The 26796-nt window shown below is 39.9% G+C and overlaps 1 protein-coding gene across 1 annotated transcript in view; it reads right to left on the bottom strand.

The window, feature by feature from the left end:
- Positions 1–26796, bottom strand: part of SCIN (scinderin) — a 69947-nt gene that overhangs the window by 7940 nt on the left and 35211 nt on the right. The window contains exons 5-11 of the mRNA XM_014863073.3: positions 20108–20200; positions 17738–17870; positions 17235–17323; positions 16193–16408; positions 13452–13573; positions 7272–7362; positions 3327–3497 (exon numbers count right to left, since the gene is read on the bottom strand). Coding sequence (XP_014718559.1) covers positions 3327–3497; positions 7272–7362; positions 13452–13573; positions 16193–16408; positions 17235–17323; positions 17738–17870; positions 20108–20200 — 915 coding nt within the window. The remainder of the gene's footprint in view (positions 1–3326; positions 3498–7271; positions 7363–13451; positions 13574–16192; positions 16409–17234; positions 17324–17737; positions 17871–20107; positions 20201–26796) is intronic.

The following is a 26796-nucleotide window of genomic DNA, read 5'->3' as shown; positions in this document are numbered from 1 at the left end:
AGAAGAACCAGTAAGTAAGACTGAGGTGGAGCAGCCATGAGAGAGGAAGAAAACAAGGCGTGGTGTTCTTGAGGCCACATGAAGAGAGTGTTTCAAGAAGGAGCTGGTGGGGCCGGCCTGGTGGCGCAGCGGTTAAGTGCGCACGTTCCACTTCAGCGGCTTGGGGTTCACCGGTTTGGATCCCGGGTGCGGACATGGCACCACTTGGCACCCATGCTGTGGTAGGCGTCCCACATATAAAGTAGTTCCTCAGCAAAAAGAGGAGGATTGGCAGCAGTTAGCTCAGGGCTAACCTTCCTCAAAACCAAAGAAGGAGCTGGTGATCAGCTGTGCCAAATGATGCTGTTAGGTCAACTGCATTGAGCTGCTGGATGAAGGTGTCAACTATGTGGAGAGCTGGATTTCACCAGGTTCATCAGCATCCTGTCCCCAGAGAGAGCACTAGAGGAGGCAGGAATGGCTGATGGAAGTCTTAATGACATGTCTCAGGAGTTGGTAACGTTTAAGGAAGAGGCTACAGTCATCTATCAGTGGGAACGAGGTTTCATGGACTAAGCTCAAAGGAATCTGTCAGATATGGTGATGGAGAATTACAGGAAACACGATTTGCAATTTCTAATCCAAACGTCTCCTTATTGGTACAAAGGAAAGAGCTTGGGTGATGGAGAGACAGGTGACGAGAGGCCCATGCCCAGACTGATGTGAGATCAGAGATGGAGTTCCAACACAGAATGTTATAAAGCTTTAGCCTCCCAGGAGATGAAAACAGAAAGCCTTATAAACAATGATTTCAGAGAGGCTGGGAATGTGAAGGCCAGTTTGAGAGGCTGCAAGGAAATAACGTCTCACAGAGAAGCGCCCACTGGGAAAGAGACCACTGCAACGATTCTCATTGACTCTTCCATCTGAAATCAACTGAGAAGGCCTGTTGATGACAGCTTGTCAACTTGACGGCTTTAAAAATAAATTAGTCATAATTGAACACATGAGAATCTGTGCACAGAATGTTCTGGATGAGATCAATTCATATGATGGCATTGAAACTATATGGCTGAATGAGATCACTCTGAAGAGGGCCAAGACTGAGCCTTGGAGCGCTCAAGTGCTTAGAGGACAAGCAGAGGAGGAGAGTCCAGCAGAACTGGACTGGAGTGAAAACACTCTTCAGAAGAGTGGCCCTGAAGTTTGGAAGAAATCCTGATACAAGCAGTGTTCCAGAAGCCTGGTGAAAAAAACCCAGTGTTTCAAGAAGGCAGGAAAGGGCAACTGTGGCAAATGCTAGCGAAGGTTAAGAAAGTGGGATTGGGGAGGAGACTTTTGGCTGAGGCAAAGACAGGTCACTGGCAAACTAGATGAACACCATTTTGGTGGAGTGGCGGGAATGGACACCTGAGCAGAGTGGCTTTAGAGAGAACAGGCTCAAAAAGTAGGGACTGAGTGAGTGAAGACAACTATTTTGAGGATCTGTACTCTTAAGGATGACAGAGAAAGGATGTGGTCTGTGGGAGGCTCAGGGTCAAGAGAGAGTTTTTAAAGAAAGGATGAAAGTGTTTTAAAGGCATGATTGTATTTCAAAGTAAATAATCCAGGACCGAAGAATAAATTGATGATACAGAAGAGAAGGGAGATTATTGCCTGCAATAATGCTGAACTGGAAGTGAGATATGAACATGGGGCAGAAAGAAATCCAGAAAAGTCTTTAGAAAGGCCAGAGGGCAGGGGATCCTGGAGAGAAGCTGGGTTGGGGGGAAGGGGTACTACAGAATTTGGCCTCAGACAGGAGTCACATTTTATTTATTTATGTAATAAATATGCATTAATTTATTTACCAATATATTACTTCATACAAACATTATTATTATTAATTTATGGATAAGAATGTATTGATATTAATTTATTAAATAATTTAGTATTTATATATTAAAAAGAGAATACATATGTACAGATGCAGCCAAGTTGGTGAAATTGGAGGGGCGTAGAGAAGGTGATTCTCGTGTGGATTCTGCGCCAGTTATCAGTAGAGAGCAGGGACACTGGCGATTTGGAGTGGGAGGAGGACATGAAGGGTGTGCTAGATGGAGAGGGTATATGGCTTCAGGGAGACTTGTTGGAATGTGCATCCTGGAGTGAGGGGGTAAAGGACAGGAGATGGCTGTCAGAGATCAGATGTTTGAAACAGGTTTCTGAGGTGCTAAAGTTATCACCAATGACAAGGTTTAGTATAGGACCATGGAGTGTGAGATGAAATGGGGTCAAGGACAAGACTGCTGGATGAGAGAAGCCAGAGTGATGGAGATAGTGCGACAACGGCTGAAGCTGTCGAAGAGTAAGAGGGGAAGGACTGGCAGCTCTGGAGATGACAGTACAAGGGGGCTGAGGGAGGGAGAGTCTGATAGGAAGGACAGAAGTCAAAGAGGCAGGGGTGAGCAAGGAGGGGACCCTGCCCACCCCCATCTCTGGTAAGAGGGCACTGGGGAAAAACACAGCTTCCACGTGAGAGGGCTATATGGGAATCTGCATCCTCAGGGGACAGCCATAGAGCAAGAAGGCGAAGAGGGAGGTTGGAGGTAGAGGGACGCGATGACTGACCCGGTTTGAAGGGCTCAGCTCAGTGGCTCGTGTGAAGGGGAAGTGCTGGCAGGTGGGTCCAGGTTGGGGGGTTTGCAGAGCATACAGGGCAGTTTATGGGTGACGTGGGAGACTTGCATTTCAATGGTGACTGAGGTGACCAGGATGAGAGGTGTGATGGATCATCCCAGAGGTCAAAGCACTCAGCCATTGAAAAAGCCAGGCCTGCTGGCCTTGCCCACACCTGGAGGCCTTCTTGTCTTATGACACTGTGATACTGGGTTTGATTTCTTGCACAGCTGCTGTCAGACACAGCTTATTTGGCCAGTTGAGTTATGGTTCTGGCCAAGGGTGGTGAAGCTTGCTTCCCACGTTCATTATACTTGTACAAACAAAGGCCTTCCCTCTTGAATTTCCCCAGTGTGGTCACCTGACCATCACCTGCCATCCATCTTGCTCCAGGCCTTTCAAAATAGAGCTTAAGCTGCCTCAGGCCTTTGACAGCCTTATTTGTTATATTATTCTTAAAATTCATTTGTTTTTGTACAACACAGTTGAAAAATATGAGAGGCCTGGTATCTGGAGTTAACTTTTTACTGATTCTCCTACTTTTAATATTTTTTATTGTGAACACTGGATTCATTACAGAAATGAAGGGAGTTTACTCGCCAATTTCTTACAGACTAATATTTGTAGATGATTCAGGTCCACTGGGAAGACCATAAGCAAGGCACGTTTTATTGGATGCACAATATTACCTCCACGATTCTGGTGATAGATGCCAAGTTTCTCCGGACTTGAAAGAGGCGTGTAGGGGGAGCAGGCGTCTGACCCCCTTTCTTTGAGGTTCCATCCTTGTAAATAATGAGCGGTTTGTCTTTGAACAAACTCAGCAGGTGAGCAGGTTCTTTGCCTTGGGACACTCGAATCTGGGGGTGAGGATGATAAAAGAAATGATAATGAGTGCAGTGATAGACTGCTGTCCTTCCAAATGTGTTCTTATTTTTCTTTTTGGAAACAAAACAAAAAATAAACCACAAATCAAGAGCTGTAGGAATGATGATTAACAGAAAATAGCCGTTAATAACAAGCAGTTTCCTCACTGACTTAAGAATCATTTGTTACTCTGGACACAGCACCCTGAACAGCTTCTCCTCAGGGAAACAGCAGCATACTGCAGCACTTTCTGCTTCCAGAGAGCACAAAGACGTAGGTCTGTTTATCTACGTGTCCTAAAGACAGAAAACAACAAAGTGCTGACGTATGCCGTCTTTTACGAAAATCACTCTTTCCTCAAGAGCACCAACACTTTACAGATGTTTAGAGATATCCTTGCTTCTCACATGGTTTGGATCTTGTTCAGAAGGTTAAGAGACAAGCATCCAAATGCTTCAAAAGATAAGACAACACAGAAGCATACTCCTTATTTCTACATCCCTACAACTGTGAGATGATAAAATAATCATAAATCCATGTGGGAATGGATAAAAGATTTCTATCCAAACATCAGAAACTGGCAAAAATAAATGGAATATACTTTCTACTTTTTAACTTACCTTTAAAATGGTAATAGATTTGCTTAAAAGTACAATATAAGGACTTTCCAGGATAAGAAAATCAAAGAAAATAAATGGTAAATTATTTAATTTCACCTATTAGCTTCACACCAGATAGTGGATTAGAATGAATTTCCTATTTCTTCCATAAACTATTGATGTATTTTTTTACATAAAGTGTTCAAATTTTGTGCTGGTCCCCTATTTTTTTTCAATGATTCTGCCTTATGCTAAAATTGAACTGTCTCACCTAGTCCAATGTGTCTTTTTCTAGAAGCCAAGTGAATGGGAATACTGATGCGCATACCATTGTAGGGCGGCCTAGGGAGCACTGAAAATAATTAACTTCACAGATACCTTTCAATTAGCAGACATTCAAAGAAGCAAGTAGAAATTATGAAAGTGTCTTTTGAGTCACAGTCCCAAAACTTGGGGTGAGATCAGTTAGGAATATCTAAAACTGTTGTTGGCTTAGCATTTCCCATAACAGTGAGAAAACCTAAATTGCCAACCTAAAAGAAAGGGGGCCACTGATTAAGACCCAACTTCCACTGTGAAATGAGAATTAAAGAGAAAAGGTAAATCGAAAAATTTGCAACACTGTTAATATACACTCTACAAAGGAATGTTTAAAACAGCAATAAAGGACTTGAGTTGTTTATGCATTATTGTAAACTACTGCCATCTAGCGATTAAATTAAACACTACCATTTCAATGTCAATTTAGGATTCACCTGGCTAACAATGAACGGAAATTTATTCATTGGGCATATCAAATATTTTACTATGAAATACAGAATTTAAAAAGCGCAATACACATCTTCAAAGTTTTTGCATAATTTAATATAAAAAGTTAATACGCATCTTAGATCTAAGTTAAATTTAGATCTAAGTTGCTTTATATATCCATTAACAAGGTAGAAAGGAAACCAGATGGAGAACCAAATTGAGCCTTCTCATCTTGATTTTATGTTCTAAAGTATCAGGCTTACCTCTCTATTTAATTACTACCTTTGAAGAAGCAGTTACACATTTACAAAGATTTGAAAAAAAAAAAAAAACTTGTGCACCACACAGAATCTTAGCTCACTTAACATCAGGCCTGAGGAAGTTAAACCGACACAGCTCTGCAAAGGGAATGCTCATCCTGCTGTATCAGAAATGTCACCACACTGGCCAAACCACCACTTGCTCTCAGTCTCGACCACGATCTGGAGGATGCTTTTCCCAACAGATGGGAGCAGACTCCTTCCCAAAAACTAGCCAGAGAAAATACACAAGCAAGCAGAAAAAATCAAGTAGTGTGGGCTGCTCCAGCTAGGAAGTGAGCGAGGGAATGGGGGGCAGGCGGGTGGAGAGAGAGAGAGAAGGCATGAATATGAATGAACCAGGGAGAGCTTGCTGTAGGGCCAAGAAACAAGCCAGCGCCACCCCTGGGGTTAAGAAGAGGAGTAGACACACTGGAGCACACTGGAGGGAAACAGAGTCTCCTTAAAGCCTATATTTAACTTCCACATCAAGGAATTCAATAAGCAAAGAGCAAGAATTTCCTGTGGTTACTAATAAGTGTGCTGAAACAAGTAGCAGATACACCACCCCAAACATAAGAAGAGGAGCAGCTGAGCTTGAGAAAAGAGGAATGAAGGGCAAACCCGGCTGGAAAGGGTCCCTTCGACACAATGAGAACTAGAACTAGATGCTGATATCGGATTCCCATTGGATGATATTCAAACTTTTATAATAAATAAGTCAACACATATTTCTCTCTCCCATCTTTTTTCTATTTCAATCTCTCTCTCTTTCTATACATAAATATATATACTAAAAACTTGGCTCATTTATACTTATATGGAATTTACACTCTGAATTTGGATTCAGTCATTTTCAACAAATTATTTTCAGAAACACCCAAATAAAGGATTCATCTCTCTCCTCCCTCACATCATCCTCTCCTTTCTCTTTCCTCTTCTCTCCTCTCCTCCCCTCTCACTTTCTCCTCTGTGATCTTCCTCCCTCTCTTCCCTTCCCTCCCTTCTGGTTTTTCTCCCCTCCCCTCCCCTTTCTCCTCATCTTTTCCCCTCCCCTCCATTTCTCCCCTCCCCTTTGGGTGTTGGACTTTGTTTCAGTCAAGATTCTACAACCCGGAAGGGAAAAATAAGGATCCACGCTCTCTTATCAAGGTTTCTTTCAGTCCGCCTGTGCAAAACATAACTTGGGCACTTTTAGGATTTGAGAGTGTACAAAATATTGTTCTATTTTTTTACTACTAATTAGAATTATTAATCTGTGCTTGTTCTCTACTGCTGTATTTAATTCCTATTGCTGCTGTAACAAATTATGATGATTTTAGTGACTTAAACCAGCACAAATTTATCTTCAGTTCTGGAGGTCACAAGTCCAAAATGAGTCTCCCTGGACTAAAACCCAGGTGTCGCTGGGCTACATTCATTTTTGGAGGCTCTAGGGCTGAATCCATTTCCTTGTCTTTTCCAGCTTCTAGAGGTTACCCATATTCATTGGCTAGGGGCCCTTTCCATCTTTAAAGCTAGCAATTGCTGCTTGCATCTTTCCCAAACTGCCTCCTTCTAACCCTGCCTGCCTTCCTGTTCACTTGTAAGGATCCTTGTGATTATCCTGGGCCCACCCAGTGATCCCAGATTACCCTCCTGTTTCAAAATCTGTTGATTAACTACCTTAACTCTATCTCCAATCTTAATTCTCCTTTGCCTTGTAATAAAACATATTCACAGGTCTTGAGGATTAGGATGTTGACATCTTTGCACGGATGGGTATGGGGAATAATTTTATCTACCACATCTGTTTAACAACAGCTGGAAAGTGGTAACTCAGAAAAGTTTTAATGTCTAGTGACTGTCACTGACACATGATATGATTCAAAAGGAAAGATTCTTTTGGGCTCTTAAATCTGTTAATAGTTTTATTTTGTTTGTTTTGGTGTTTGTTTGCTCCCTTTTCTCCTGAATCTGAGAATATGGCATGAGAGTAGGAATATTTGAATTTCAAAATGAAAAAAAGGTAGTATTTAGAAAATGTCAAATTCCCACCCCAACTTGGGAGGGGCTTAACTAGGCCGTGGGCTAGCAAAATGTTAACTTGTCTAAGTTTTGGGGGCAAACATATCCCAACCTGCACAGCCTGTCCTCCAAGGGACCTATCCAACTGAACAGTCAGGAAAGCCGATGTTGTCAGCTCGTCTCTCGTGGCATTGGCTCCTTGCCTGGAGGAACAGAAGTAAAATAAATTAGCTTGTATTTAAGTTTTAAGACCTTCTAATGTAGGCATTTCAAGCAGAAACTTGTTATGAAAGATCAAAAGAAACCAACTGTTTTAACCTGATATGCCTGTAGAAGCTAGCATTTTTTGCAAGTACTAACACTGAGCCATGAACTGTCCTGTGTATTGTCAAGCACTACATACAGTGAGTATTTTTATCTCCATTTTATAGGTAAAGAAATGGAGGCTTAGCTCCTTACACAACTTAGCTAAGTAATCAAGTCTATCTGATTTCAAGTGGGAGCTGCCTAGTTTGGAAAATCATCTCCATAGTAAAAATAGTCCATTTGAGTAGGAGACTCTGAGCCAAATCAATTAGGCTGGATATTACAGGCATTTTGTCTTCCCATGAATATTTGGTGAGCATAGTACCAAATGTCTGGACCCAGAAAGATTGAGAAAATAATCATCAGAAGTAGGCAATGGCTGGCCCCATTATGTCATTCTAGCAATTCTTTAAAGGAATTATTAATAAAACCATAAGAGAAGCTAAACTACCAGTGATCCAGAGAAAGGTCAATAAATCAATTTGTCCATTCATTTGCACTTTCTCTTTCTAGGGTAGCTTGTGGCTGTAACTCCCATCACTAGCTTAACCTTAGAGGCACTCTTTGGGAGATGTGCTTGTTTGATGAGTTTGTGGGTGGGTGGGTGAAAGCAGCCACAGCAGTGAGCATTGTGTGCTTTTAGCCAATTCTCCCATGTTTATTTGACTTGGGGTTAGCAGGAGGAATACTAATCCTGGAATTAGGTTTTGAAAGTTAACCATAGCTCTTCTTCTGAAACCTTGAGAATGACCTTCCTGTTCTATAACCAGAACAGATTAACAATAACCTCCCATCCTGGGCAGCAAACACCCGCCACACACACACACACATGCACTCCCCTAAGCACTGGGTGCAGGGGGCGCGTCTTATTTATCTCAGAATATCTCATTGCACCAACATAGCCAAATGATTGATATAAAAATGCTCTATAGTGGAGGGCAAAAAAAAAAAAAAAAAAGAAAAAAAAGGAAGTGTGTGTTCATGTCAGGCACACCTTTAAAAGAAAATTAAAAATGCTTCCTCTAATAAAGGCACCCATAAAAATATAGTCTTTTAATGTTAATAGCCTAAATTTTCCATGAGCCTATAATGCTAACAAACACTTCTGCAAGCCACTGGGAACACAGGGTGGGGAGTAACACCGAGCCCAGGAAACAGCAGGCTGTGTTACCACCTGTCATTCCTTCATCCTATCTGTGGTTTCCTGGCTAGTCTTCCATTTTGCTTTTTTGTTTTGCAGGAAAAAAATTCAAACAACTAATAGACAACATCACCAAACTTTTGTCTCCATTTTTCTTTTTGTTTTCCTGGAACAATTCAACCAGCAAACCTGAAAAAAATCACCAGACTTTTGCCTTCCGACTCTTTTTTTTATTTTTTAGCTGAGGAAGATTCACCCTGAGCTAACATCACTTGCCAGTCTTCCTCTTTTTTGCTGAGAAAGATTTGCCCTGAGCTAACATCTGTTGCCAATCTTCCTCTATTATGTATATGAGCCACTGCCAAGCATGGACACTGACAGATGAGTGGTGGAGGTCTGTGCCCAGGAACTGAACCTGGGCCACCAAAGCAGAGCACACTGAACTTAACTAGTAGGCCACTGGGGCTGGCCCAATGACTCAATATAAAATACTTCACTCCTTATCTGGAGGCCCTCCTCCTCTTCCTGTCAAAGTGACCCATGCTCTCATCCACACAGATTCAAACTAACTTGCTTTATGGATCCATGACCCAGGGGGTCAAGTGCTCCACTACAATCAAGACATAATAAAGTTGCTCTTTGCCTCTAATTTTGAAATCCTATGCTCAAAGGAAAAAAATCAATCTACTTTGACATGATTTCTTCTTTATAAAGCTGTGGTGCTTGTTGCTCATTAAAAATAAATGCTGCATGAAAATGGAATTTACTGCTTAGAAAGACTCATCATTGCCATTGTTCAATGTTTGTTCAATTTCAATTACCTGACATTTCAAAGAAAAGATCAGTGCTGAAACTGTCTCCTATCGTTTTAGAATATAAGTGCTTTCAGAAACAAAAAGACAAATTTGTGTATTCAGAAGTTGATTTAATTCTAATCTTTCACCTTTAACTCTGCCTCCTGGATTTAACCTGTTTACATCCTGGCATTGAAATTATCCCATAAACTGGAAAGTTGTTTAATTTGAAAGCTAGTCTTGAAGAGAACTGCTTATTTTTTAAATGCCTCTTCACTACCTTTATGGAAGCTTTGGAAGGTCCACAAACCACACAACATTAACAAATGCACATATTTAACATCTGTGGCATTATATGGTAAAGGCATAAAAGGACTCTCAAGTATCTAAGTTACATTCTTGATATCTCAAAAAGTCATACAGTCTCATCATAGGTATGCTGAACACATCAAATTGGAAAGAAGAAAACTAAATGACCCCTCCCCCATCCCCAGTCTCAGCCCAAAGATGGTAACTATTAACAGTGTGGTGGACCCTCATTATCTTCTCCTTCCCTTTGAATTTTTTATGGGGGGCTGGGGGAGCCTGGAGGCAGACTTACTCTCCTCCAGAGTTCTTTATCTTAGTGAATGAAACATTACCACTTCTGCACGGACCAGAAATCTGGGAGTCATCCCTGACTTGGTCATCTTCTTCGTTCCCCATAACCAGTCTTTCAGATGCCAAATCCTTAATTCCTTGCAAATTTGTCTCATCCTCTCCCTTCCCGTTGCCCTTATATTGAGTTCTGGCCACATTATCATTCAGCTGGATGATTGCAACAAATCTCCAATAGCCTGGCTGCCTCCAGTCTTCTCCCACCAGTCCACTCTTTAGAAGTCAACCAGACTAATTTCTCCAACCTGAAAACCAATCACGTCCCCGAGCAAACTCTTTGGCTGGCTCCCAATGCCCTGAAAATAAAGTTTACTCCCCTCAGATGGTTAGAAGGCCATTCACAATTTGGCTTCTTCTAATTCCTCTAGTTTTATCTTTTGCTGCCTAACTTTGCTCCAGCCACACAACATGATTAGTAGATAAGAGCACACTTGTCCCCACACTGCTTGGAACAACTTCTCTATCTGCTTGCCTGCCTGGCTCCCACTTCTGCTCCCACTTAGACGTCCCTTCGTCTAGGAGCCCTTCACCAGTAGCCTGGAGTGGGCTTGGTTGTCTGTCTAAAGACCACTCAGTTTGTTCTTATCTTAAAATCTTTCATACTTCATTGAAATGCTTGTTAATCATCTGCCTCTCTTTAAACTGTAAGTTCTTGGGGACACAGGTTGTATTTTTTTTTTTCCACCACTCTATCTTTAATCTCTAGCACAGTGCTTGGCACATAGAAAGAGCTCAATGAATCCTTTCAGATGATTTAATGAATAGCTAATGCATTTAAAATTTATAACTGCATTTAGTCTGTTTTAGTTATATCTGAGTAACTATTTACGTGGATTTCAAATTGTTAATTCTTCAAAATATTCTCTTGAATTCTTCGCTCAGTCTTTCTTGTCAGATCTAAGTGCACAATCAATTATATTTTTTTACATACAAAAGAGAATTAAGAGGAAGACCAAGAAAGAGAATGTAAAAGAACAGCTGACTGGGAACAAGTAAGTTATTCCTGGAAATGCCACACTTTGCACAAAGACCTCTCTAAATTAAAATTTTAGAAAAGGAAATTGCAAAACAAGGACATACCTACAGGGTATACCTGCACTCAGGCCTAGAGTTAAAGAGAGCTGCAGGTGAGGGTGGGAAAAGCGGCTTTACCAGATACCGCAGCTGTGACTTTGGGTTTAATTACTTAATCTGTCTGATTCCTCCCCTCCCTTCCCTTTTTTTCTTTTGAAAATAACCTGGTTATGAAGAAAACAGATAATACATGGAAACACCTGGCACTTTGCTGGCACAAACATGTTACCCCAAAAATGGTTGCTATGAAGATGGCATCTTCAATACAGAATATGATGTAGGCTATATAGAAGTCGAAAATATAGTGATGTACTTCTGAAATGTACAGAATGTTATAAACCAACGTTACCTCAATAACAAAAGCAAAGAGAAAAAAACTTCAAAGAGCAGGCATTCTACTCTATAGACAATACAATGTGGTTTTTGTAGACTATATGTGTTCAAATATTCGTGAGAATATTATAACATAATAAAGTCAAACAAACCCATGGTACCAACATAATTCAATTTGCTTTTTAAGAAAGAATGACAAACTCTTTGAGTAGAACACACCATACTCCTGGATTTCTGAAGTGTGAAAGTCCTCTTCTAACTGAAGATTTCTGAAGATAACTGAAGATTGCTGTGCTTCATTGAATCGGTCGGACAATGCGGCTTCATAGAAGAGGTTTATGTTTGTAATTCAATTTTCTCCCTTTATGTTTATGAAAAAGCCTTGATAATATACTAAGTTTTCATAATATACTAAATAATGTCTCAAAATTTTTGTCTCTCTCACATCAAGCACCATGTAAGACACATGTCGGGCCGGCTCTGTGGCCGAGTGGTTAAGTTTGCGGGCTCCGCTGCAGCGGCCCAGGGTTCGGATCCTGGGCGCAGACATGGCACCGCTCGTCAGGCCACGTTGAGGTGGCGTCCCACATCCCACAACTAGAAGGACATGCAACTAAGATATACAACTGTGTACGGCGGGGGGGGGGGGGGGGGTGGTTTGGGAGTGGCAACAGTTGTTAGCCCAGGTGTCAATGTTTAAAAAAAAAAAAAGACAATGTAGTTTCTCAAATTGAGTTTTCGGTTCAATGATGGCATTCCTTTTTTTCTAAATTCAGTGAGTTTTTTATTATTAAAACAAAAAGCACTACAGACATTCATCTTTGACAGGACCTGATGTGGCTGAGGGGTTAGAAATGTCCCCGGGTAGAGTGGTCTTCATTATGCTGGCTGTGGGGTACATTAGAATCTCAGGAGTCCTGCCGCCGACAGTGAGAGAGTGAGATGCATTTGGGTTGAGGTGGAGGCCAGGCATTTGGATTTGTGAGAAAGTGTCCAGCTTCCTATATGCAGCCAGTGTTGAGAACCACTGCCTAAGGCAGGGCCTGTCAATCATTAAAGAGCATACGAATCACCCTGTGATCTTGTTAAAATGCATGTTCTGCTTTAGGGGGTCAAAGGTGAAGCCCGAGATTCTACATTTCTAACCAGCTCCCAAGTGACCCCAATGTTTCTTGTTGCCAGACCACACTTAGGGAAGCAAGAGCCTACAGGATAGGGATAGTCACCCCATCCCCTGAACTTGGTTGGGCTCAAGGCACTGGTCAGTGTAAGCAGTTAGTAGTCACGCTGTGGGGACCAACATGACTCTGTCATCTGGCAGGATACGGATCAAAGAGAAATGTCCCCAGCATAGTCTGTGCACTTCACTTACTTGGTTGGATATTTCCTGTTAAAGCACAGCCATGGATGGCACTGACTCTAACTAAGTCAACTTACTCTTCAACTAACTCAAACACTATGCAAAACCATTAGGTTGTGGATACATTTTTTTTCTCCATTATTGCTAGGAATTTCATGGTTTTCAAAGAATAAGGATGCAATTTGAGGTCTCTGGCATATGAAATAGAATCGTAAATCATACATACATCCCTCAGAGGGTTTGCCTCACTGCAATCTTGCAGCTCCAATCAGGCTGGGTCTCTGCGGATTTTAACAATAAGAAGACATGGTATCCAACGCTGGCTAGCTGGAGGGTTAGCTTGCCTAGAACGTGAGATATTCAACAATGTATCTACTAAAAGAATACTATTTGAATATCAAAACCTTTTTCCTAAACTAGAGAGGATTTTTATCTAACCTCTCCTGCTTGTGGATAGCAGCTACAAAACATAGTCGAGATCATATTGAAAGAAAAATTACATGCATGCTATACAAATCTCACCGGGGTAACTACACGATAATTCTACCCCATATTGCATGGAATTCAATATTGGAGAAAAATATGGCCCCTGTGGAACTTGAGATCTTGTGAAAGAGAAAAACTTACCAGGTGTAGATAATCTGTCCTCTGGGATAAGTGTAGAGGATAATGTAGCAGTCACCACCATAGAATTCGCCATAGGAGTTTTGGTCAATTTCGATCCTACCATTGTTTTCAACACGCCAAATCTGAAAGGAATGGAATACGCATAGCAAAATTAAAATTCTTGATCTAATAATTCTTCCTAGAATTTTTAAAAAAATTTTTGGTTTAGATCTATCATTAAACAACTTTTAAATTACTTTTCTAACTAGTTTAAAAGTCAAGCAACAGGAAGAAATTTTATCAATTTAGCAATTTGTTTATTCACTTTTCAAGTACTTACATTTCTTTTGCATCCTCCACAGTATTTAGCTCAGTTCTGAGCCTGGTGTTTCATAAATACCTACTGTTTGATGGATAAGTGAAAATAACACAACATTCTAGTGGAATAACAAACCAAAATATTCAGCTCAGAAATATTTCTCTTAAACTTACATAAAATTTTTCATCAGTTGGGAGATAATTTTTTTTAATTTCTTTTCCCTGTGCTTTAAGGCATGAGACTATTATTTTCCCAGGCAAGAGCGGCAGATTGTGACCAAATAATAGAGATGCAAATTGCACAACTTTTATTTTCAGAAGGCATTATCTAGGCATAAGACTGAAAAGATAAAAGCAGGCAGAGCCAGTTTTTTCCTACTTCCTCATCCTCATCACTGATTAAAAACACTCCAAGTTAGAGAGATGAGAGTTGTAGATGAAACAGGAAAGTAACATACGAGTGAGAGACCGCCAGCAATATGCATGCGCACACACCCTCCTGCCTGGGCCCTGGGGAGGGGCAGGACAGACCGTTTGCCTTGAAATTTGGAGATGAGCTTTGAATGTGGAGAGGACAGGTGTAGTGCTCTCAGAGAGAAGCCTTCCTGCACCATGCCGGTGAGAAGAGGAGAAACGGCTACAAGCCCTGGCTAAACCCAAGAGCCTAGAGAGAGCCCCTGGATTTCAGCAGCCCTGGGGTGGCACGGAGGACATCTCAGAGATGCTATGGCCTGACATGGAGACATAGCCGGGACACAGTTGGTGCTGGGGGACCAGTTCTGCCACAGGGCCCTCTGGCTGTGCTGAGCTGCAGAAAAGGACGTCTGAGCAGAGGACACATCCAGACCCAGAAGTAGGTACCCCACTGACAATGGCCATGAGGGGGATTTCTCCTTCTGCAGTTCCCACAACACCTGTACAGCTTAGATTCACATTTCGTGTTTTTGAAAAAGAGAAAAAATTACTTCCTAAATCTCTTTACTATATACTTTGGTCCAAGCATTGTGCTAAACCCTGGGAATACAGAGATAAAATATTCATTCCTGGGACCAGCCTTGTGGCCAGTGGTTAAAGTTCCATGTGCTCAACTTTGGCAGCCCAGGTTTGGGGGTTTGGATCCTGGGCACAGACCTACACCACTCACCAGTCATGCTGTGATGGCATTCCACATACAAAATAGAGGAAGACTGGCATGGATGTTAGGTCAGGGGTAATCTTCTTCAAGCAAAAAAAGAGGAAGATTGGCAATGAATGTTAGCTCAGGGCAAATCTTCCTCACCACGGGAAAAAAAAAAAAAAAACCAAAAGATTCATTCCTGACAAGAGGAATTGACAAAAATGACAAGAAGTCTAGGAGGAGAATATTACTTATGGTTTGAACATAGAGAAAAGCCATTTCAATGCAGAGGGGAGGCTTCTCAGAAGAGAGGCAGCTTGCGACATAACTGAGTTATAAAGGAGGAGTGGGAATGTTAGCCAGAAGGTGGAGGGGAAGAGCCCTCAAGGCAGTGGAAGGTGAGGCCGTGAGGAGAGCAAGGATCAAATCATGGAACGCCTTGTAGGCCTAGCTGAAGATGGATGTTCTCAGGAAGATTGTGGAGAGCTGTTAAGATATTTTAGAACAGTAAGTGACATCACTCAGTTCTCATTAAAGTTAGATGACTCATGGGCGGATTGAGTATGAAGAGATTTGAATTAGGGAGAATTATTAGAGGGGTTTGTTTTAGCAATTTTTGTCAAAAAAAGGGAATAATCAACAAACTCATTTCAAATGTTCTAATCTGTGATTTTAGCACATAACACATGCCCAATTTGCTTTTGTGAATGCCTCTAAGGTGTGAGGGAAGGAGAGTCTGATGATAGCTGGTAATCAGAGCAATACACCCTCACTGGACAACCCCAGTTCCGAGAGCAGGAGCAGTTCTGGATCAGGAAACAAGATGGCTTGGTTCCATGTCAGGTCTCTAAGGTGATAATTAGGGGTGATCTTGCACATATCACCTAACTTCTTGGACTCTCAGTATACACACTGTAAAATAGGACTGAACCTCAGACAACATCTCTTCCAGCTTTAAATTCCCTGATTTGAAGTACAGTCTTGGACCATCTTTAGTAATAAGTAAAATTCACATTTTACAAAGTTCCTATTTTTCTGAAGTTATATTTCCACACATCCTGGCATAAATGGACTTGATAAAAACAAACTGGGGACTGGCTACACAGCCTAGTGTTTAAGTTCGGCACACTCTGCTTCAGCAGCCCAGGTTCTGTTCTTGGCATGGACCTACACCAGTCAGCAGCAGCCATGCTGTGGCAGCAACCCATGTACAAAATAGAGGAAGACTATCAATTGGCACAGATGTTTCCTCAAGGAGAATCTATCTCAGCAAAAAAACCCCACAAAAACAAAACAACAAAACGAATGAACGAAAACAGGTAAATACCTCCACTTTGCCAGAACCATCATCCACCATATTGTGCTGGGCTGCCATTTGCGGAGAACTGTGTAATTTTGAGGCATCAAATGGAATCTGTTCTATTCGAGCCACCTTCTCTGTGACATACACTTTCCCAAAGCCATCACTCTGATCTTTGTCTCTCCAGTCCTTAAAGAACTGTTTGAAGATTGGTGTTTCACCTCCTTCTGGAAGAACTTGAATCTGAAATTTAAAAAATAATAACAATAATAATAAACAGGAAATAAGAGATTGAGGAAAAACATTAATCTAGTAGTGGAGAAAAAATGAAGGAAATTCAAAAAGATTGTTCTGGTTTCTATGATAAGTGACATAAACTTAGAAGCTGGGATCCTTAAATGAATGCAAAAGGAAAGGTTATCAAATATGAAACTAAGATAGTCCAACTCTGCTTTTTCTCACAACTAAAGTAATTGCTACTGGATTTGGACGTTTGAGGTAAGAATAAAGTTCTTTTGCGTGTTAGCGTTGCAATCAAACAAGTTTGACTGTCTTCCACATTAGGTTCACAAGAAGTCTGTGACCTGGAAGAAATGATCTCATTGTGTTACTTGCACCAGGACATAAAAATGAGAGAAAAGATGAGGCTGAGAGATTCAGAAGGAAGGGTAACTAGCCAGTGGCTAAGTTGATCTTGATGAAGCCAAATACTATCTGGGTATTAGTCCACGTCTGCACAACTTGTCCTAAGGAATAACTGATAAGTGCTCCCAGTGAATTCAGCCATGGTTGATGATCTTGACTTAAAGGCTGTGGAGGAAGTGGTGGGCTCTTATTCTTATCATCAGCTCCAGGGAAGGTCTGATTTCCAGTTTCTGCAAAATTCCATCCTAAACACAGACAGAGTTCCAGGGACATACGACAAAACATGGCACACACGTAAGGAAAGAACGACTTCACATGCACGTGTTACTTTGAACCAAATTGTTTCACGAGTTTTGTGGAAATGTCATGAGTTCCTGTATTTCTCTTTCTCTTTTTTTCCTAGCCCGTTCATTTCCATACATACTTGGGTATTGGTGGAATAATTCATTTGCCTTAGGAATTCTTCAGCTGTCTTCATTGCAGCCTTTCTCTCCTGGGGATTAGCATCTTTACCTAAAATGCAAGAAAAATTAAAGAGAGAATTTCATAGAGGGAAGATATTATATAATTAAGAAATACCTGTGCACCAAAAATAAACACAATTATAATTTAAATATAACACTGAGGGAATGGCAAAAACGTCCTAGTACACTGAATATATTTAACAATATCCTAATGAATGCTAAATATACAAAAAAGATTCTTTTTATATTCCTCCAAATGCTTTCTTTAAGACCACCATCCCTGGCAACTGATGCTGATAGGGAGAAAATATGAGTTTGATGTCTGCATTTTATATGAGCAATTTACAGATCAAGTCTCAGAAAGGCAGGCTTTTTTTTTAATCAGAAAAGATGTTTTCTGTACCTTTCTGAAAAAGTATCTCTAAGTCTGAAGAGCAGCAACAACGTCAATGGCATCTCTTACCTTTCCATACAAAAATTTGTTTTGCAGCACCATGGTCCAAAATAAAGCATTCTTCAGAAAGCAGCATTGCCATGGAGAAGGGGTTTTCTTCTGCCACCACGGTCACACTCATGGATCCACTGGCATCTGAAACCTAACATAAAAACCATGAGCTCATTTGGGGATGAGAAAAATGTTCTAAAATCAGATTATGTGATGGTTGCACAACTCTGTAAATGTAATAAAAACCATTGAACTGTACACTTTAAATGGGCGAACTTCACGGTATGTAAACTGTATCTCAATAAAGCTGTTTCAAAGAAAACAAACATAAAATCCACGAGCCTGGGCACTGGCCTGGTGGCATAGTGGTTAAGTTCATGCACTCTGCTTTGGTGGCCTGGGGTTCACTGGTTTGGATCCTGGGCACGGACCTATACACTACTTGTCAAGCCACGCTGTGGCGGCGTCTCATATACAAAATAGAGGAGGATTGGCACTGATGTTAGCTCAGAACTACTAATAAAAAGTTAAGTTTTGACACTGTTTCTAAAAGCATTAGACAATAATACTGAGAATAATAATGGCTAAGGTGCGTTGAGATGCTCATATGTACTAGGCACAACGTAATGAATTTTATATGATTATTTGTTTGAATTTTTACAGCAACCTTTTCAAATAGGTAATAATCTTACACTCATTGTACACACACAAAAAGCTGAAGCTTAAACACTCATTCATTCACCATTTATTGAGTGCGTGCTGTATGCCAGGCAGTGGGCTAAGGAAGGCATTGATGCATCACAGTTTATGCTCATAGATTTTTTTCCAATATAGGTGCCTAGATTCTTGAAGTTTTGAAATGACTACAGAACATTTTTTTTAAAAGTTGGAGGTGGTCTTACAAAATTGGAAGTAATATTGCCCAGGTTAGAATTCACTGGTTTTCAAAGGCCAGCTTGTAGGCTGCAAGGTAGTCACCGGGGGCTTGTTAACATGTAGATTCCAGGGCCCTCCCTAGATCAGTGGTGGAGTTTTGCAGCACTGTGGTAGGCCTGAATTCTCTGTTTCTAGAAATTGCCCTAGCTGACTCTGCTTCCCAAAGTTTTGTTCAGCAATCCCAAATTAAAGTATTTTCAAATTGGCTTTAGACTTTAGATATATGCAGTACATTAAAGATCCACTAGAGAGAGCAATGATTCAGAATAAACATGTTCACATTTTACAATATGTTTTCAGTCCATCACGCCGTCCAAGAGGAAGAACAATTTTATCTGATGATGCCACATAAAAGATATTTGTTAAGCTGTTGAAAATGGGTTTTAGAAACAGTAATGAAAAAAATAAGCAGCCATGAAGTCTTTAGATAACAATTTCTGCATGGCTTATATTAAAATTATCAGTATTTAGCAGATGTGGTAAGCACATTTTCTTTTGCTATCTAGGAAGAAAAGAATCCTCTTCCCTTTTACTAAAAGGAAGTTATGCTACACAAGTGAGTAACTTGATCTTCATTTAAAATCACAGAGTTTATGAGCTAGATGGTCCCTTTAAGAACAGTAAATATAACTCCTTCCTGTAACAGATGAGAAAACTGCTCAATTCTGCAAGAAGATGATGGTCTGCTCCAAATCATGTGCTTAGAAAATCACAAGACGAGGGAATGCTTGAAGGATCCCATTGGAGTAGTGCCCTCAACTGGTAGAGTTTGTGACTTTTGTCACCCTCGCCAGCAATAAAATCATAACATCATGGAGTTGGAAGGAACCTGAGTAATCTAATGTAATCTCTTTTTTTTGTTTGTTTCAGATAAGAAACCTAAGACCTAGAAGGGCCATGTCTTGCCCAAGGTCACCCAGCCCATCCTTCACCACAGAGCTGACATGGAACTAAGTCTGCCAATGCGCAGGACAGGGCTGTGTTGATCCTGCTTCCTTCCAGCTGTTTGTTTCGACAGCCTTGCCCTCCTATAAGAAAGCAAGCCTTCATTATGGCTAAACAGGATATTTTAGATGAGGTGAAGATTTTTTAGTTTATCAAGATTTTAGAAGAAAAAGCTTGCAAAGTATTTTTACTCCATGAAGTAAACATTTTATTGAATGTAATACATAGAAATATATCATTGCAAACTAGTACAGCAATAATATGTAACTCTAAGTCATACTAATAAGTTCACTTACTTGCTGTTTTTAATAAAAATAAGAAAATGTAATACAAAAAGGAATTTTAATAAATATACTAGAGCAAAGAACAGATTCTATCTACACATTTCTCTTTGAGGTCAAATGAGGAGAATTACCAACCGTGGCAAAGAGAGTCCCTCCCGATACAGGCCCCCCCAGCTCCATCCAGTCCAGTATAAACGACAGAACTCAGTGACAGGGAACTCACCATGTAGAGTTTAGCCATTTTCCTGTTAGTTATGTCTGCTATGGTGTCATCATCATCACCTCCATCTCTAAGCACTGGCTTTTTCCCTAAAACCTGATAAAAAGGGAACAACAGATAAAAGATAAAGACCTCTCATTAAACAATGCAGAATTAAAAAAAGAAAAAAAGAAAACCATCTCACATTTCTAAAGACATAGATCATAAAATATTTGCAATTAAAATGACCAGTCTCAAACATTTCTCATCAGTCATACTACATTGGCCTTTCCCCATGGGTCAAATCAACCAACAGCATTAAGTAAATAAACACTTAGTCTGCTGGTGATATGAACGTCCGAGAAAGTAAAGTCCCTAGGTGTCCATATTATTGAAAACTAGCAAGAATTAGTTAAAATATGAGTTCTAAGTTTAGTTCTGCAACAGAATTTCTTCTGTGACTTCTGCTTCTAGAAGCAATCTATAGGTTTAATTAATTTATTATTACAAAGCAGCATTACTATTTGAATGTAGGGCACCGTCGTCATTATTGACATATTATAGGCAGGGTACAGCGCAAGTTTTTGATGACCATACCATGCTTTGTTTTCTCCTGTATCCTTGGCCCTTAGAAGAGTGCCTAGGGTGTAGGAGATGCTCAATAAGTATATGTCAAATGAATACATTTATTCTTTGCATGTATGATACAATCCAAAAGTTAAGTATTTAGTAGAAAGTACATCTAAAACTGCCTTGAACTTCTGTACATTAAAATAAAAAACTATGTTTATGTAAAGCACTTTAATTAAATTAATTGACATAAATAGCATAGGATGTTAAGGACAGGAATAAAATATAAACTTATGGTAAACAATGTGACTTTTATAACATAGTTATAAATTCAAGTTTAGAACATGTAAAGAAAGTATTCAGTTAGATTCAACAAATGTTTGATATACTATGAAATTCCTTGCATAATGTGTTTTATATTCAACATTCCTCCCAATATATAGTGTGAAAATACATTCTGTGAATACCAACCAACAATAAAAATGTATATAAATTCTAATCCTTGCATGAATATGGGCACAGCCTTGAGTCTAGGAATACAGTAAAGACCTTATTTTCTCTGGGAACATGCCCATCTTTTTGTTTACACAATGATAAACAATGTTTTAATCACTGTACATAGTAAAAGATTCTAATATAGTTTTTCTATTTTGCTAAACGTAGGATCAAGACAAAAATCAAAACACTTGCAATCAAAAGCTTTTTTTTAAAAAACATATTTACTCTGGTAGAAGTAGGTATGTTTTATAAGAGCAGTGAAAGGTCTCTTCATAGACTGTTTTGCAGTTCTATTCCAACAAAGACAGTAGTTTGGCATCAACAGTTTGGGTTAAGGACATATCTAACACTGGGAAGTCTCCCAGGGGCTGAGTCTGAGATTTGGGGCACGCTCTAACTTGTAATTTTCAGGCAACAATTCCCATATTAGCTAAGGACCTAAATTAGCCTCTCAAAGGACTGTAGCATAGCTGGGAATTGAATTCAGGGATTTACCAGAAACAGACTTAACTCCAGCAGTAGAAAGATGCTGTATATTGTCAAGTTTCTCTAAGGACCATTTTAAAATTCAGTCCAACAACTAAGCATTACCAGATTCCTCACTGGGGTATACAAATGAGTTTTCAATCACCTTATCCAACCCTTAAGAACTTTATATCCTGGCTAGAAAGAAAAAAAATAATTAAATATGTTCCCTTTCTCAACTATGCCATACATTTTGATCTTTGAAATAAACTGTAAATATAGCTTTTCTTTTTCTGTACAGGTACAATAATGCCTTAATTTAAAACAATCATGTTAGGTTTCTCAAGCGATTAGCATTCAGCTCATGTAATCCTTTGTGTGTGAAATCACATATATTTTGACAATTTAAAGAGGAAGGGAAACAGAAAAGCCATATCTGAGGATGGTCCATAAAAATTTCATCTATCGTTCTAGCCAAGACCTGCTCCCTTTTCCTTCAATTATTTTCTGTAAGTTTCCACTTAGAACTATCATCATTCTCTAACACGCTTCAAATCGAGCTTATCCATCCACAAAACTGACCATTCTCAATTCTCCATTTGCTTCAGTGAATAGACTCTATTCTCCTCTTCACCAGACTTAAAATCATGTGGTCAGCTTTGGTTTTTTTTTAAAGTTTGGCACCTGAGCTAACATCTGTTGCCAATCTTTTTTTTCCCCTTCTTCTTCTCCCCAAAGCCCCCCAGTACATAGTTATATATTCCAGTTGTGAGTGCCTCTGGTTGTGCTATGTGGGGCGCCACCTCAGCATGGCCTGATGAGCGGTGCCATGTCCGCGCCCAGGATCCAAACCAGTGAAACCCTGGGCCACTGAAGTGGAGGGCGTGAACTGAACCACTTGGCCACCAGGCCCGCCCTGGTCAGTCTTAAATACTTCCTGTCCTGCACTTTGAATCTCCTACCCACTTAGTCATTAAATTCTATTTTTTTATGACAATGTTTTGAGTCATTGATTCCTGTCTATTCCTTTATTCCCACCTTAGTGAAGGCCCTCACCAATGTAGTCATGGGTTACAGCTTGCTGTCAATTCCCTCTTTCCTTCAGTCTCACATCATCTTTTCATCCAGAAAGGTATCCTGTACACAAATAAGGAAGGCCCCTTATTTCACTTTACTCCCATACTTCAAGAACATGACTCTAAAAGATAAAGATTTACATGTTACATCTACAGCAGTGGTTCTGAAAGTTCAATGTCCTCAAGCAACATCTGGGTGATTTGATAAAACACAGATTGCCATCTGCCAGCTCTTAAGTCCATACGTCTGGGACAAAGCCCAGGAATCTGCACACCAGATGATTCTGAGTTGGAAGCTTTCTGGACAGAGCCAAAACTCCTCTGTCTGGGTTTCAGAGCCCCTCCAGAGGCTGGAGGTCACCTACCCTGAATTATTTCTCACCATTCTCCACCCAGTGGCCTTCTCTAACCAGGCTGATGTTTTCAGTGTCCCTGTGGGAGCCATGTACTTTCCTTCCCCAGGGCTTTATCCAACGCTCTATGTAACTTCTACCTAGGCTGACTGGCTATGGTAGAAGCAAAACTGAGCAATTATTCTTTGGTTGGTTCCGCTAATTATAATTAGCACAGTAATAGTTATGGCTTATTGAATGTCTATTATGAGTCACACTCTGTATCAGGAGCTCCAGACACGTCTCATTTCATCCTTATGAGAGCTCCCATGAACTAGACACTGTTATCAACATTTTACAGAAAGGTCACGGAGGCTCAAAGAGGTGAAGTGATGGTTTCACAGAGCTGCTAAGTGTCGAGGCAGAGATTCTGGCACAGTTCCCTTTACTGTAACTTTTCAGTAACTTTTAGAATTATTGGTTGCATATTTCCCTAAATCAAGGGAAACCAGGCAAGTCTTTGAAATGGACAAAAAAGTTCTCTCCATAGATGGTGCCCAGGGGACCCTTCTGGTGATCGGATGCCACAGAGGGCTGTACCTTTCCTTTTCTTTGAGTAATTTTCTAATTCAGTACAAGACTGATGGCAGCAAATGCTTTGCCTACAGAGATGCAGAGCAATTTTGTCTGGTGGAGATGAAACTAATTTCTGTCCGTGGAAGAGGCCAGCTTCGCATTTATTAGCAAGTTCATTTCAACATGATTGCTCATACATTCGTCTGTTCTTTGGATTCTTCTTTAACTAGTTATAATATCCTATTAGTTCTCTTATTAATGAATGATGTAAATAAAATCTTTGACATGGGTTATTTTATATTTGTATGAGATCCAAGATTTTACTTCTTTGAAAACTACCCTTTAACATCTAGTACGTCTCTTGTCTAAAGCACATGTATTGGAACTTGTTTATATATTTATTGCCTTTCATTATGTATTAAAGGTTTCGGCTAACACTTTTCAAGTGCCATTACAAGCCATGGCAGGCACTTTAAAAATTTTATTTAACAGACGCTTACATATCACTAAGTACCACTCTAAACACTTTACATTTATTGTCATTTTATCTTTGTAAAAACTCTATGAAACTCTAAGAAACAGACTAAGTAACTTGCTCAAGGTCATGTAGCTAGTTAGTGACAAAGTCAGGATTTGAACTGTGACTCCAGAGTGTGTTCTTAACGAACCTGCTGGGCTGCCTATTGTAGGTACTTTAAAAGGTCTTAACTTAATTGTTCAGGCCTTGTCTCTGGAGATAAAGCAGAAGACGTTTCACAGCAGACTGAATAGGACCACTTTTAGCTCTCCCATTCTGATTAGAACAATACTAGCAAACGCACGTGCGGCATTCTATTCTCCATGGTCACAGGGTTCTGCCTTCCTCTCCACAAAGTTCTGTTTTCATCTTTTTCTAAGTCCTCTCTTTCTATTCCCCTTTCTTGCTGGTTCTGCCTATGCTATGGGCATTAAAGGCTGAGAGAGGAAAGTTCTCTCATCATATCAGAGGGTTGTGTGAGCACAGAGCCCTCAAAAAAAAAGATATAATGGTATTCAACAAACATGAGAGCTATGAATGAATGTAAAATAAAACAATAATACTTCCTTACCCATAAAATTGTCAAAGGTTAGGAGAAAACTGACAATATCGAGTGTCGGGAAAGATTCAGTACTCTACCAGGCACTCTTGAGAGAAGGAAAACTCTCAAAAGTGATTAATAGCAGGTAACAGAAACTTTAAAAGCATGCCAATTATTTAATCTAATAATTCTATTCTAGTAGTTTATTCTAAGGGAATAATTAAAATATATGCAAAGAATTAGCAATGAATGTTCATCATAGCATTTTATAATATCAAAAAATACAAACCACCTAAATGCCCAACAGGGATGGGACTGGAAATCTGTGGGTATATGATTTCGTTCTCTGCCTGAATAGATCTTCTTTTCTGCTGCCCACTCTTTGCCTTCGATAGGAGTTCAAAGAAAAAATATCAGAAGGAACTTATATTAAATTATTACAGCAAATAAACAAGCTAGCTTTAGAATCATAATCCTCTAGCTTCAGAACTTCTAGGTGCTGGCCCGGTGGTGTAGTGGTTAAGTTAACGCACTCTGCTTCAGTGGCCCAGGGTTCATGGGTTCAGATCCTGGGCACAGACCTAGCACCACTCGTCAAGCCACACTGTGGCAGCATCCCACATGAAAGAGAGGAGGATTGGCACAGATGTTAGCTCAGCAACGATCTTCCTCAAGCAAAAGGAGGAAGATTGGCAACAGATGTTAGCTCAGGGCCAATCTTCCTCACAAAAACTAAACTAAAATAAAAGAACTTCTAAGTTCTCGTGACCTGTGTCAAGATCATCCTCAGTGTCTTGTTGTGCTTTTTCTATATGACCCATTGTGACTTTTTCTCTTAATACATAAGTAGGCCTATGTGCAAATTTGGCTTTTTTTAGAAAGAAGGACCAGGCAGTAGGAAAAACTTGGCTATATCCTCATAATTCTTACTTATTTTTCACATCTGCATCTGTCTTTATTTACTTTGAAATTTTTAGCCAGCTCCACCTATTCTGGATATGAAATTCCAACATTTACAATCTTCCTCACTTAACATGCACTTTCCTTCCTTTAACTTTCTACAGAAAAGTCAAGATGTTTGGACACCGTACAGTAAGTATTTGGAGTGAATAACAGGAAGAGAAGGGATAATATATGACCTGGAAGAAGGACAATACATAACTCAAAACTCCAGATCACTTCGGATAAAAATATTCTAAGTTGGCGTCAAGTCCTAAAAGCATTGAACAGACAGGCTATGTGCTTCTCGATTCTGATCTCAGCATGACAGATTAGGAAAATGAGGCTGAGAGATGTTAGGAGTTTTGTCTTTGGCCCAAGTCTTATAAAAAGTAAAGCAAGGATGTAAACCCCAGTCCTAACAACTATTGCAGTGCTCCATCAAGAAGTGAGACACGGAATTCTTCTTATCTTAATCACTTCAGTGTGAATGGCTCTGCTTCTACTTTCACTAAAAACAGAGTAAACTCTCAGGTTCCGAGAGCTAACATTTTAATCACTCATAATTCTAGCGTCTTATTTCCTTTCCCTAAGTGGGAAAAAAAAAATCAATAGGATGCAAGCATATGGTGAATAGGAATTCATTGTAAAAGTGAAGTATAGCCTTGTTGTTATGGTGTTTTACTTGCTTCAAGGCACTTAATGCCTTAGGTACAACAAATATTTGATAATAGGGAAGATACACAGAGATATAAAATAACAGGCAATTCTGAGGAGTTCTACGACCTCGTTTAGCTGGCTCCACCTTATTTGGATATGAGGTTGCAACATTTGCCCTCCCATTCTCTCTCAGTGATTTGCTTCCTTGCCTCTGAAATACCTTTATCTCTTTATTGATCTATCAAACAAAGGGAAATTTAATATATCAAATAGTGGGTAAAGATATTTTAGATGAGGGAAAGCATGTGAAATACAGGTTTGGATAAAAGGATAAAGTGAATTGATTGTCTGCAAGCGAGGTTTGGCTATTTAATTATCTGGGCCAGGGCCATCCAACAGGGTTTTCCGTAACTGAAATATTTCATATCTATGCTGTCCAAAATGGTAGTCCTAGCTACCTGTGGCTATTGAGCACCATGGCTAGTATGACAAAGTAAGTGAATTTTAAATTTTATTTAATTTTAATTGATTTAAATCAG

The sequence above is a fragment of the Equus asinus genome, chromosome 1, assembly GCF_041296235.1.
Source record: "Equus asinus isolate D_3611 breed Donkey chromosome 1, EquAss-T2T_v2, whole genome shotgun sequence".
Classification (NCBI taxonomy): Eukaryota; Metazoa; Chordata; class Mammalia; order Perissodactyla; family Equidae; genus Equus; species Equus asinus.
The sequence above is the reverse complement of the archived record's forward strand: the minus strand, read 5'-3'. Positions and strand labels throughout refer to the sequence as shown.